The 13,242-nt window shown below is 42.1% G+C and overlaps 2 protein-coding genes across 2 annotated transcripts; one reads left to right on the top strand and one right to left on the bottom strand.

The window, feature by feature from the left end:
- The first annotated feature begins 3,269 nt into the window (after positions 1-3,269).
- LOC147491394 (uncharacterized) lies at positions 3,270-3,809 on the top strand. Its single transcript, XM_086567246.1, has one exon. The coding sequence runs from the start codon at positions 3,270-3,272 to the stop codon at positions 3,807-3,809; it is 540 nt and encodes a 179-aa protein (XP_086423372.1).
- A 6,354-nt stretch (positions 3,810-10,163) lies between these two features.
- On the bottom strand, positions 10,164-11,669 carry LOC147491393 (peroxidase 5-like). Its single transcript, XM_086567017.1, has 2 exons — positions 11,275-11,669; positions 10,164-11,128 (listed from the first exon to the last, which is right to left on the bottom strand). The coding sequence occupies exons 1-2, from the start codon at positions 11,485-11,487 to the stop codon at positions 10,352-10,354; spliced, it is 990 nt and encodes a 329-aa protein (XP_086423143.1). The 5' UTR covers positions 11,488-11,669; the 3' UTR covers positions 10,164-10,351.
- Positions 11,670-13,242: the final 1,573 nt, after the last annotated feature.

Raw genomic sequence — 13,242 nt, 5'->3', positions numbered from 1 at the left:
AGGTCAAAACAAATCAAAAACTCATCAAATTTTTACTACAAACTCCTGGATTAGGATAGATACTCCTGTAAAAATTATAGAATTTTTAGAACTCCCTAAGTAACCTTATTCGTCTGTTTTTCAAGAACATACGGTGTGAAAACTGAAATGCAGCACTGTAAAGATCGTATTTGTTTCACAAGGTAAACCAACTTTGAAAAATCTGAAAATATTCCAGTAAATCAACAACACATTAAATATTATGTATGAAAATTTTCAGAATTTTCGAAAATTTAGAAGTACCTTCACTGCAGTGTTTTTCTCTGTGAATCCGCAGCCCCTATGCCTGAAACAGTGAACAGTTCCGAAAATCAAGAAATAAGAATAAAAATTAAAAGGGTGGGTGGGTAGAGAATGGGGGATTGCCCATTGAATTCAAGCAATTGAATTCTTGTCTTGAACGAGATTAAGATGGCAGCGGCGCCATTTGATAATCGTAAAAACAATAGAAATGTTAAATATTAATGCTACAAGAACACTAATACGTAATCCTACCGTTCTTACGTTTAAATCAATTCTTCTTACTCTCAAAACATATTCATGCAATACAACGAGTAAGGATTCGTTCCACTCTTAATTCTCAAGACTTAAACAAATTCAATTGATCCAACACAAGGAACAATGGTGAGAGTGATGTGTTTGGTGTTTAAACTAAAACTAATTATAAATTTAAGACAACTAAATCTAAAGATTCTAACTTTATGAAATTTAACAAATAATAATTAAAATCTAACATCAATAACTATGAAATGACTAACAACCAAGAAATGAAATTAGATCTAAGCAATAGATAAATGACAAAATTGAATTTGCTCAATAATAAACTACTTTATTTATCTAATGAAGCAAGAACAATATTTTAATACTTTAAATTAAAACAAGGGAAATGAAAACTAATTAAAATGGAGATTTAATTCTAGATCTAAAAATTATTCTAGATCTATCTTTTTCTAACCCTAAACTCCATTAACATTAGCTTCCTAACCTAACTGCTTTTGCTACCTAACCTAATTGCCATTAACAAAGAATGAAGCTTTTGTTTTTATACATCCAGATCTAAAAATCGTGCATGGGCTTGGAGCGGGGTTTGGGCAGAGAATCGAAGCCCAAAACCCAATTCTTTTCGGTGAAAAAGGCCTCTTCAGCTGCAGTTGGCTTCCACAGACTTTTCGTCCACTTCTGCTCCTCTGATTGGGTCAAGGCTTGGACCATTGAAAAGCTCTTTCGAGCCGGTCGTTTTGACATAAGGTAGGCCCAATTCAAGGTCCGAGTCCAAAGATACGGCTTCGGAAGTTCTCATGACTTTTGCTCCTTTATCTCGCTTAAAGTGGTACATTTCGCACATAATGGACTTTGAAGCCCGAAATGCATAAAACGCGTAATCAGTGTTAACTTTTACTTATTATTCACATAATTGGTCTACAGTATGATTATTAAGGGGTTAAAACTACAGTTTTGGGCTCTTATCAGTCCGCGGCATTAAAGGAGAGATTGCAGAGCAGGAGCCGGGGGCAGCATAGCAATTACAGGAGGAGGCTTCGACGGTAATATACGAGCCACCACTTGGACCGAAAACTTTGGATGAAATTGAGATAGTGAATCTGGGGGCAGGAGACGAGGAGAAATTTACTTCGGTGGGTTTGGAATTGCCAGGTGAATGGAAGAGTAAGTTAGTATAGTTTTTGGCAGAGAATGAAGATATATTTGCTTGGGCGATAGAAGATATTACGGGGTTAGATCCTGAGTTTGCATGTCATCGTTTGCATATGAATGAAAATGCAAAGCCTGTACGACAAAAGATGAGAAGCGTGAGGCCGAAGTATGCGGAGGGTATACGCGAAGAGGTGACTAGATTGAAAGGGGCCGGGATAATTAGGGAGATCGAATTCACGGAATGGTTATCAAATGTAGTCGCGGTGCCAAAGAAGAATGGCAAGGTTAGGATGTGCGTGGATTTTACAGACGTAAACAAAGAATGTCCTAAAGATTGTTATCCAATGCCACGGGTGGATGAACTGGTGGACCGAACGGCGGGGTTTAAATTATTTTCTTTTATGGACGCGTCCATGGGATATAATCAGGTCACAATGTACGGACCAGATCAGGAAAAGGCAACCTTCGTGGTGGAAGGTGGAACTTATTGTTACACGAGAATGCCATTTGGATTAAAGAATGCTGGGGCCACGTTTCAGAGGTTAGGAGAAAAAATGTTTGAGGGCAAGATTCGGAAAGGGATGGAAATATATATTGACGACATGGTAGAAAAGAGCATGTCAGAGCGAGAACACTTAGAGGGTCTGCAAGAAACTTTCCTCATACTGCGGAAGTACAAACTGAAGCTCAACCCTGAGAAATGCACTTTCGGGGTAACTTCGGGCAAATTCTTGGGATACATAGTAACCCATCGCGGAATAGAAGCTAACCCCGAACAGATAAGGTCACTGATAGAGATGCCGTCCCCTCAAAATGTAAAGGAAGTACAAAGGTTGGCTGGAAGAGTCGCGGCATTGAACCGATTTATTTCGAAATCTTCGGATAAATGCCGACCGCTATATCGTTTGTTGAGAAAAACACCGGATTTCCAATGGACAGAGGAATGTGAAGGGGCCTTTCAAGAATTAAAAAGTTACTTGGGAAAAGCACCCTTGCTATCGCGGCCAGAACTGGGGGAAAAGCTGTACTTGTATCTTGGAGTGTCAGAATACGCCGTGAGCTCAGTTCTAGTTCGAGTAGTGGAAAGAGTAGAAAAGCCAGTTTACTTCCAAAGTAAGACCATGCTGGACGCGGAAACCCGGTACAGCAGAATTGAAAAGTACGCTTTGGCATTAATATTTTCAACACCGGAAATTTGAAGCCATACTTCCGAGTCACATTCAGTGGTGGTAATAACTAATTTGCCATTAAAGCAAGCGTTGAAGGCGCAACAAATCGAGGCGAGAATCTTTGAAGTGGGCGATGATGCTTTCGGTTGTTATGAGATCTAGTATCGATTCGAATCGCTTTGAAAAAGCATGAAGCCATGGCCGACTTCCTGGCTGAATTTCCGGCCGAGGACCCAACATGGGGAGAAGAAATGGTCATGGAACCCGAAGGGGAATCAAGTCAAGATCCATTGGATCCTTGGGATCCGCGGAATGGGTGGGAAGTATTCCTGACGGATCCGCGGCGAATCTGAGGGAATGGAATCGAGTCGATCCGGTCACCGAGAACAATAGGCTAGGAGTCGATCGATGAAACTGGGATTTGCGGCTTCAAACAATGAGTCTGAATATGAGGCGGTAATAGCAGGTTTGGATCTTGCAAAGGATTTGGGGGTGAGAGAATTGTTTGTTTTCTCTGATTCAAACTTAGTAATTTGTCAGATGAATGGTGGATTTATGGCCCGTTGCCCAAGGATGGCGAGGTACTTAGAGGTCCTGCAACAGAGAGCAAGCAAGTTCGAAAAAATTAGCTTTGCACATCTAGGCCGTGGTGAAAATAGACACGCCGACGCCTTGGCCTATGTGGCGGCAGTGCTGCCAGGGACAGAGGGACGGACAATTGAGGTGAGAGTTCTAAGCAGACCCAGCACATCAGAAGAAAAAGGCGTTTGGCTTACAAGTGAGCAGGAACAGGGTTGGATGATGCCCATTAAAACCTTCCTGATGGGTGAGGAAATAGAAGACAAACAAGAAAGACGAAAGATGGAACAAACTAGTAGAAGATACACGTTGCTCGAAGGAGATTTATATAAAAGAAATTTCAATGGACCTATCTTTGAAATCGCGTAGGGACCGCAGAATCAAGAAATTCGGGCCGAGATACACGAGGGAGATTGGCGGCGATCATTCGGGCAGCTTACGACAACCCACGATTGATATCCGCGGGGATACTTTTGGCCACATATGAAGAGAGACGCCACCACGTATGCCAAGAAATGTGAGAAGTGTCAGAGGTTTGCGCCACTCATACATGCTCCAGGGGAGCCGCTACATAACGTATTCAGCCCGTGGCCATTTGCCATGTGGGGATTGGACATTGTTGGGCCGCTGCCCACAGCAAGCGGCAAAAGACGATTTATGTTGGCAGCTACCGATTATTTTACCAAATGGGTAGAAGGAGTGGCATTGCAGCAAGTGAAAGAAGACAATGTGAAGAAGTTTATATGGGAGAACATCATATGCAGGTTCGGTTTACCACATACGATCATCGCGGATAATGGAACACAGTTTACAGGAAAAAAGGTCCGAGAGTTCCTTCAAGCATTTAAGGTGAAACAAGGGTTCTAGCACCATATAATCCAGAAGGAAATGGGCAAGCAGAGTCTTCAAACAAAATCATAATGGATAATATCAAGAGGAAACTGGAGGTAAGGAAAGGGGCATGGGCCGATGAACTGAACCATGTACTGGCGATCAGACAACACCCTGTGAACATCGACTATGGAGTCACCATTCGCAATGACTTACGGGGTAGAGGCAGTCATACCAGTGGAGATGATAGTATCCACCACCAGAACCAATGCAGTAGAAACAGGAAGAAATGACAGAATACTAGCCAGTGATTTGAGTCTGATAGAAGAAAAAAGAAATTGCACGCATACGATTGGAAGAGTATCATCGGAGGTTACAGCGGCAGTATGCCAAGAAAGTGAGGCCGCGGACATTCGAGGTGGGGGATTTGGTTCTGCGGCGCGTTACACCAGCCACGAGGAAGGAAAATGAAGGAAAACTAGGTCCTAATTGGGAAGGACCCTATCTTGTGAGAGAAAAGGGTACATCTGGAACTTATCGATTGCAAACTTTAGCCGGGGAAAAGGTTGAGAAACCGTGGAACATTAGAATGTTAAAGAAATTCCATGTATGAATCGAAGATGGTCAATATTTTGTTGCTTGTCATATATTAAAGGGCGTACTTTGCCTATATGTCTTATGAATGAGAATGATAGAAGAAGCGGCCTCAACAGGCATGTCGACGACACATAGCAGAGGGGGGATAGCTCAGCCCCCACAAGGCTTCACAGCCGCCAAAGACAATGGGGAAGAAGCCCCGGGCGGACGATAGTCCAAATCAATGGGGGCAAACCGAAGCTGCCCCACAAGGCTTCACAGCCGCCAAAGACAGCGGGGGGGGGAAGAGCCCTTCGCGGACATCAGTCCAAATCAAACTGGGGGCAAACCGAAAGCTGCCCCACAAAGCTTCGGTGCCAAAGACAATGGGGGAAGAGCCCTTCGCGGACATCGGTCCCAAATCAACACAGGGGCAACCGAGCTGCCCCACTAGGTTTCCACGGCCGCCAAAGACAATGGGGGAAGAGCCCTTCGCGGACATCAGTCCAAATCAAACTGGGGGCAAACTGAGCTGCCCCCACAAGGCTTCACAGCCGCCAAAGACAGCGGGGGGAAATAGTCCGTCGCGAACAATAGTACAAATCAAACTGGGGGCAAACTGAGTTACCCCACAAGGCTTCACAGCTACAAAACGACAAATGAAAGAAAGCAAGGAGAGTAGACATGATACATTTTCTAATGGACTATTACCTTCATATCAAACACTTAAAAAGAACAGAGTGACGGCCCCCTTATAAAAGAGCTTAAAGGTAAACCTGCTGGGCTCACCCAGAAACCAAGCTACATTCACATACACGGCGTCAAAAGAGATAATCTAAATTGTGTTATGGATAAAGAACAAAATCATATAATGCAGATGATAGTCAAACAATGTTCATATCTTCAGAGACATATTCTCCCATCGGCGGGTTTTCACTTCTAGGTTGGCTGTCGACCCCATCCTTCTGAGATGAAACTTCAGGCGCCTCCCCGACAAGTGTAGGATCGTCATCCTCGGCCATGGGGGAAGTGACCGCGCTGTGGGTAGAAATGGGTCGCGCAGGCATATCAGCCTCAGAGGGCACCATCGGAGGAATATCATTGATTGGAGACGAAATGGCTGGAGGAGAAAAAGAGGAACGCGCCGCCGTGTAGTGAGCTCATCAAGTTGATGCTTGATTACGACGATTTATCTTCTTTCGGCTGGGGCTGAAAAGCGGTCACGGCTTCTGCGCGCTTTGTCCCACAGCGGCTTGAGTAGCGGTTTATCCGCCTCCGTTGGCTTTCCGGTTTGAGGCGACCCGGCTACATAATCTTTATGTTGATCTTCTTCTTTGAAGGGCTTTATCGCGATTTCATTGCCCACGATGCGCGAGATCATCCGGTCCTTTTCCAGCTGTGCATACTTCACTTTCCAGCCATCCGGACCGTTAATCTCCTGCTTCATAGTCTCCAAGGAGTCCAAAGTGCTAGTCAAGCCGCGGACCACATGTCCAATATCCAGGCTTAGCTATAAAAAAAAAACACTTAGTAAAGAGTGCGCATCCAGGAAATCGCTAGGGATATACAAGAAGAGAACTTACCCTTTCCAAACCAGTATAGATAGACGTTTTGTGGGAAGCTAGAGAACCAGCATCGCCGTAAGCTTGATCCTTCGGAAGATGGGAACCGAAGAAGAGAGAGGCTGCAACAGCCGGATTGTCCAATGCAGAATCTCGGGTATTGACATCGCGGTCCTTCACCTTGAATCGAGGTCTCCAGACTTCAACAGATCCAGAGGGCAAGGAACCTGACGCAGTGGTTTCCTTCCCATGCCGACGCCCTGGAGCTGGGGGCCGTGGCTTGGTAACATGAGAGACAGAAGGATGTGCGGACTTGGCTTTCTTCGGGGGCGGACTTCTAAGAACGACTTCCACAGAGTCATCACCATCGGAGTCGCTATCCCAAAGTTTGAGCTTGCTGGCGGCCATATCAGTGGCTGAAGTAGTGGTCGGATGAGGATTAATGTCGTCTTCCCAATCTGCTAACGCAGAATACGAAGAGGGGGCGGTACGGGGAGTAGGGGAGTGGAGCTTAGCGGCAGCCCTTTGGGCAACAGCTTGGGAGTGGTAGATCTTGGTAGTGTATTTGAAGGATCTGTGGGGTTTTCTTTTAGGGACAGGAGAGGATTTGGGTTTTCTTTCTTTTGGAGGCGGCAAACGATAGAGGGGACCTTGGTAGTCACCGATGTTTTTCAAGGATGGATCAAGTAAAAGAGGGTTACCTTTTTCTGGGTCAATACCGAGAAGGGCACATTGAGCACCGCCCAAATTGCGGATGTGTTGAAAAATTTCGGAGGAAAGGCCGGTGTAGATTCGAGATCGCGAATCGGGTCTCCAACCTGGATCACCAAGTAAAGACAAGTTAAAAATATAGTTAGAAAGGAGCACAGCGAAGTAAAAGGCGGTACGTACCACTTGAAAGAAAACTGAGGTGCCTTAGAGAAATGTCGGAGGGGAGATCCGCGGAGAGAAAATTCCCAGACACGTATAGTGGATAGTAATGCCATACTTTTGTCGAGGTGGTCGGTGGAGAATAAAGGACTTTTTCTTTCGCGGGACGGACGAAAGACGAAGGACCGATACCTACACTACCAAACTTGGTGCTCTTCTTAATATAAAAATGAGTAATTATATCGCGGAGTTGGATTTTAGGGGATTGAGTTTTATTATAATGATTCGCGGCATACATGACACGCCAAAAATTGCCTATGCCTTGGCAGGGCGGAATATTGAAGTGGTTACACACCTCGACATCTAGAAGGGTTAAAGGAAAACGCAAGCCGGCCGCTATCTGACCTACAGTAGCGATGAGACAACCAGGCCGAGGTTTTACCAGATGTGGAAAATGGGTGACGCCGGGCACATGCTCTAGGACCAAGTCACCCGGAATGCCATAGGCGGCCGTGATGGCATCGAGGTTAGGTCTACAGTGGTAGGAAGGTGAGGGTGGAAGAGTAGTCTTCCTGCCAGAGGTAGAGGGTTCCGCGGCAGAATTAGAATCAGGGTTCGAGGATTCAGATGGACTCGCAGTATGTCTGCTAGATCTGGAATCCGAACCGTCGGATCGAGTGGCCGAGGTATCCGCTGATTCAGATGCTGACATGTCGGACTAAAATAAAGAATGAAGGGGAAGCAACAATGGGGGAAACGAGTGATAAAGGGTAGAGTGAAACAGTGAAACAGTGAAGCAAGTGAATGCAGCAAAATAACAAGAGAAGAGAATGGAAAAAGAGGAGACAAACCTGAATGCAAGGTAGCACAACCAAGGAGCAGCTCTAAAGAAACCCGATTGGAGCTTGAAGATCTCAAGAAGGTGAAAATAAAAAACGAGAAGAAGTTGGAGAGGCTGGAGAAGAAAATGAAGGGTTGAAGTGATAGATTTGGAGAAAAGAGAGGTTTAAAAAGCGGAGTCTAAAGCGGTGGGGGTAAAGAGGTAAATTCAGCACAAGGGACCATAGAGAGGAAGACACGTGGATCCTCGATATGGTAAAAATGTCGAAGCAAAATCTGGCGTGCGTGGGGCAATTTGGATGCCATGATGAACCCGGGCCAATGAGGAGGGGAAGGTAATTGAACCAACACAGACAAAGATACCGCTGAAGTGAAAGAGGAATGATCGAGGTTCTCGGTCCCATTGACATCCGCCCGATCACTGAGGTTCCCACGACGGCAAAGGAACCGAGAGGGCATCTGTGGAGGCCATATTCATGACATGGAAGGTTATAGGTGATAAGTGGGCGTAAGTAAGTTAAGTTGGAGGAGGCGCGATCTTTGGTGATCATGTCATGAGAATGCCAACCGTTGGGAACCGCTAAGAACTACCGCGGCAGTTGGGAGGGACGAGAGGGCGTTGGATCAAGAGTGATCAACGAAGGGAAAGAAGAGGCGATTGAGAAGATACAGGATTCCAACCGCTTTCGGAACTGCCTTGACAGTGGAAGGACCGAGGACGCTAGATAAAGGGAGAGATGGGACGAGACGAAGGGCGGTTGAGAAAGAGGGAAGTGAAGTATAAAAAAGAGGAAGAAGGAGGAAGAAAGAAAAAAGAGAGAGAGAGATTGTAATAGAAAGAGAGTGAAAATTTACCAACAGATTTTTGTCAACACAATAGCCTTAATGAGATGGAAACCCCCAAAACTTTTCCATGTGTAAAACCCATGAAAAATCATTTGTTCACCTCCATTCTATACAACCATCTTTTGATGATATTGAATATCTCTATCTTTATTCTTCTCATATGCTAGTTTTGAACACTTGAGACATACATAATAGTTCTCTTTTTTATTTTATTTTCAATAAGGAAAAATGAATGCTTCGATTACCCAGCCTAGATTAAAACCGATTGCGGCTTCTCATTTGTGAGAATATCATTTTAATGTCAGGTCCAAGTATAAGTGGAAGCAAAAAAGAGGTATAATTAATTGCTTTTTTTATCGGATTTTATTTCCATATCTTTGTTTAATCGATTTTGATGCATAAGCTCTACTAGCTACATGTAAGATTTCAACAAAATTTTGTTTTGCGCTTAATTTTATTAGACGATATGAGTATTATAAGGTTAAATACTAATAATGAGTATTCTAAGGTTGGTTCTCTTTTGTAGTTTTTTGGAATAAGGAAAAAACAAACTTAGATTGAACCCTTAGTTTAAAACCAATTGTGTCTTCTCATATATGAAAATCTCATTTTAATATGTCATTTACAAGTATAAGTGAAAGCAAAGACGTATAATTAATTGTTTTCTTTAATAGGTCCAAATGTTGCAGTTATTGGGGTTAGAAGCCGCAAGTACTCTAAGCAAATGCCAGTGGAGTTCCTTTGTGCCAGTCTTTCCTACACTGATGACCAACAACATAAGTTTTTACTTTTTAATGAATTTTGCTCCGCGCTCTATGTTTGTAACTTTGTTTAATAGCCATAATAAATTATTAATTTATTGTATGAGGTTCAATATAGTTTAGAAGTAAGATTTTTGATACATAATAATAAAATGAAAAAAATTATATAAAAACAGTCCCCGTTCGTTGAATGGGTCCAAAAATCTAGTTTTAATTATATAGGGGAGGCATATCTAATTTAATATAAGGGATAATTATGTTATTTAAGTGACATTAGGGAGTTTTTTTTTCTAAATTATTAATAAAAGAGGGCTTGTTCTAAATTAAGGGAGAAAAATGGAGAATAATTATATAATTTAAGTTACATTAGGGGGGTTCTTATTAATAAAGGGGGGGTTTCTAATTTTTGTGAGGGAGGTGTTTATTAATAAGAAGGGTTTAGAGTTTTCCATCACTTCCACAATTGTATTATATTTTAGCCAGAGGAAGTTTCGTTCAGTCTTTTGAGATCACACTGGTACTTTACATTTGATATATTGAAAAAGAAAAAAGTTGTATAAAAGAATGAAATAATCAAAAGAGTATTTGTATGCCGGTAATTAATGGCACAGAGAAACCTAGCTAGCTAGTTGACAACCATGCAGCTCTTCCTAATCTCCCCTTCTGTGCCTGTGACAACATCAATGGTCCCCATGTGTACCATGGCCGACGCAAACTTGGCAGCCCATGCTGAGGGACGTAGCATATTGTTCCTCACCATCCCTCTTGTTGAAGGACTGGAAAAGAGTGTATGGTCTGAAGTCAATAAACCTCGGTGTTTTTTCAATTCCTTGTAGTACGAGTTATCCAATCTGTAAGGAGTTGCAGCATCAAGTGGCAGTGTGGGATCACGGCTGTCACCATTGCTTGAAGGTGGAGGGCACCTAGTTTTCAAAAAAGCGGCGTACTTACGATCCATTGAAGGGTCTTGTGGATGGGTAGAGTTGAAAGAATAAAGACGGTCAGAGAAGGATGAGCAATGAGAAACTCCAATTGAGTGTGCACCAGATAGTGTTACCATCTCGTCAAGAGATAAACCTTTCCTGGCAAAGCTGTTTTCAATCTGCTTAGCATTGAAGGATGGCGGTGGAATGTTTTGTGTAACTTCGTCATTTAGAGAAATGCGCCCATCACGTCGTCCAGCTGGGACAGCATAGTTTATTCCCCCAACTTTATAGGCACTGTCGCGAGCAGCAAATGCAATGATATCTGAGCAGGAAACAACCTGTGGACACTTTGCTTCAAGTTGAGCCTTAGCCTCATCAATCACTTCAAAGCCTCGTAAACTTGGATTGTTTGCAGGATGGTCTTTCTCTGATGAACTTCCAGGTGTTGAATCAAGTAGCACCGATGCATCACATCCCTGGAAAACAAAAGAAACATAAAAAAACTTTAGTACTAGTTACCAAATCGATCAATGCCTTCTTACACTAGGTTTGAAGGATTATTGGAAGCTAAAACAAATTAAAAGTGCATTAAGTGCACTAAGTACATAATGAATAAACGCACCCTAACAAAACAATCGTGGAAATGCATTCTGATCAAGCCAGCAGCTATTCCCGGATTCCTGGATACATATTTGTTTACAGCACCTCTCACAATTGACTCAGCGGATGGGCATGTTGATTTATAGAAACCAACTTTAAGAGATGATGATGAGCCCAATGCCATCATAGAGACAGCAAGAGTGAAAACTATGTAAATGATCAATGTATTCTTCATTGTAACAATAAAACAATAAAGTTGAAGTATTCAAGATAACAGATGTGAAGGAGATGGATTTATTTTAACTGCTGTTAGATTTGAGAAGGTCTTTGAGCTACGAAATGAGATGAAGAGTTCATGTTGTTCAGAAGAGTATTTATAGGATTTGAGAACTGCGGTTGGTTTTACTTTTGTGAGCTAAAACGTGTAGCTTAGCAGCCAGTCTTTGCTTGCAGTGCTGCCGAAATTTTGAACAATTCTTTATCTCTATTGGTGTCTTCAAATGAAATGGGTAAGAAACGAGAGGATAGCTGGATAGGGTGATGTATAAATTTGACTTCTACCTATGTATGTGAACTGCCAATGAAGACAACTTAAGTCCAAAAACATACAATCTAATGAAAACATAGGCATGTACTAGACACTTGGTCCAGAACCACAGAGAACAAAAACTATATGGCGTCCAGGCCACATTGTATTGGTTCAACTTCTAATATATATAGGTTCCAGATTTACCAAAATCATCTAGCAAGAAAGACGGAGAGATAACAAGTTGTACTGATTTTAATTTGGATGTAAATTTATTCTCTTGAACTTTCTCAGAATTTGAACCAATATGATTATGTGAACAATTGGATAATACTTCAGAGTCAAACTAGCTAGTGAAGGCTAAAAAAATTACTATAAAATAAATGGCAAAACTCAACTATGTAACAGCCCTAATCTTTTGTTTTTTAGTAACTAGGTAACAGGCCTAATCAGTTTATATTTATATATCATGATTAGGTTTATAAAGAAATAAAGAGGTTAATAAGTTAGTGGGTCAAAGAGTGAGGCCACAAGTAAAAGCTAGCTTGCATTGCATATTTGCAGGCGTTTATGCGATACAGATAATATTTGGGTTTAAAAACGGGTTCTGCGATACAGACCATGCAGAATTCGCATTTGTTTATTGGACAAAGGTTAACTAGACCAGTTCACGTATTGAGGGATTCGTAGACTCAGTTATGGTGAGTATGAAATAATATAGTTCAGGACGATTTAAATCAGTAGAGTCAAACATACTGAAAATGAGATTAATCATTAAACCATTTCGAGTTGAACCCAAGAAAACACATTCGTCAATGCAACCAACAGAAAAGTATTTCATATTTTAACTAAAAGTCCATAAAGAAAATTATAATGTAGAATACGTCGCGATATTAGATCTAACCGAGTAACCAACTTAATTATATATTAACTAAATGCTCATTGTCCAAATCAATATTAATTTGCTGAATAAGTCAAGTTGGCTGAGTTATCACAAACTTACTTAGTTCTTCAACAGTTCAACTAATGAAAGAACCCACGTTCCACAGTAACTGGGGACTATCTTCCTGAAAAGGTTATGCCATCACCCTTCCATGTATCAGCATCGTCATGTATGAGCATTCTAGACCAAATGATAACTGAAATTTGTGTTACTGCTATATGCAGACATGCAGTGAGTGCCTGAGTTGTCCATGCATGGTCAAACTTCTTCATGAATGCTATTTAACAACTCGATTATCTGCGTGAATGCATCCAACCACAAAATAATTATGCTAAACCTCACCATTATACGGACAGCAGCTATAGCCATGGCAGTATGCACCAAGAGGTTGTTGCTCCAGGCTAAATGCAGTCCACTTACAATCTTACATGTTATCTTGCTAGGAAGAATCATATCTTACTAATTATATTCCCATATTAGCATTTCAGTGTTTCTTAATCTTGGCCCTTCACTGCTGCCAT

The sequence above is a fragment of the Coptis chinensis genome, chromosome 6 (genome assembly GCF_015680905.1).
Source record: "Coptis chinensis isolate HL-2020 chromosome 6, ASM1568090v1, whole genome shotgun sequence".
Taxonomy (NCBI): domain Eukaryota; kingdom Viridiplantae; phylum Streptophyta; class Magnoliopsida; order Ranunculales; family Ranunculaceae; genus Coptis; species Coptis chinensis.
This window is presented reverse-complemented; position numbering and strand designations above follow the sequence as displayed.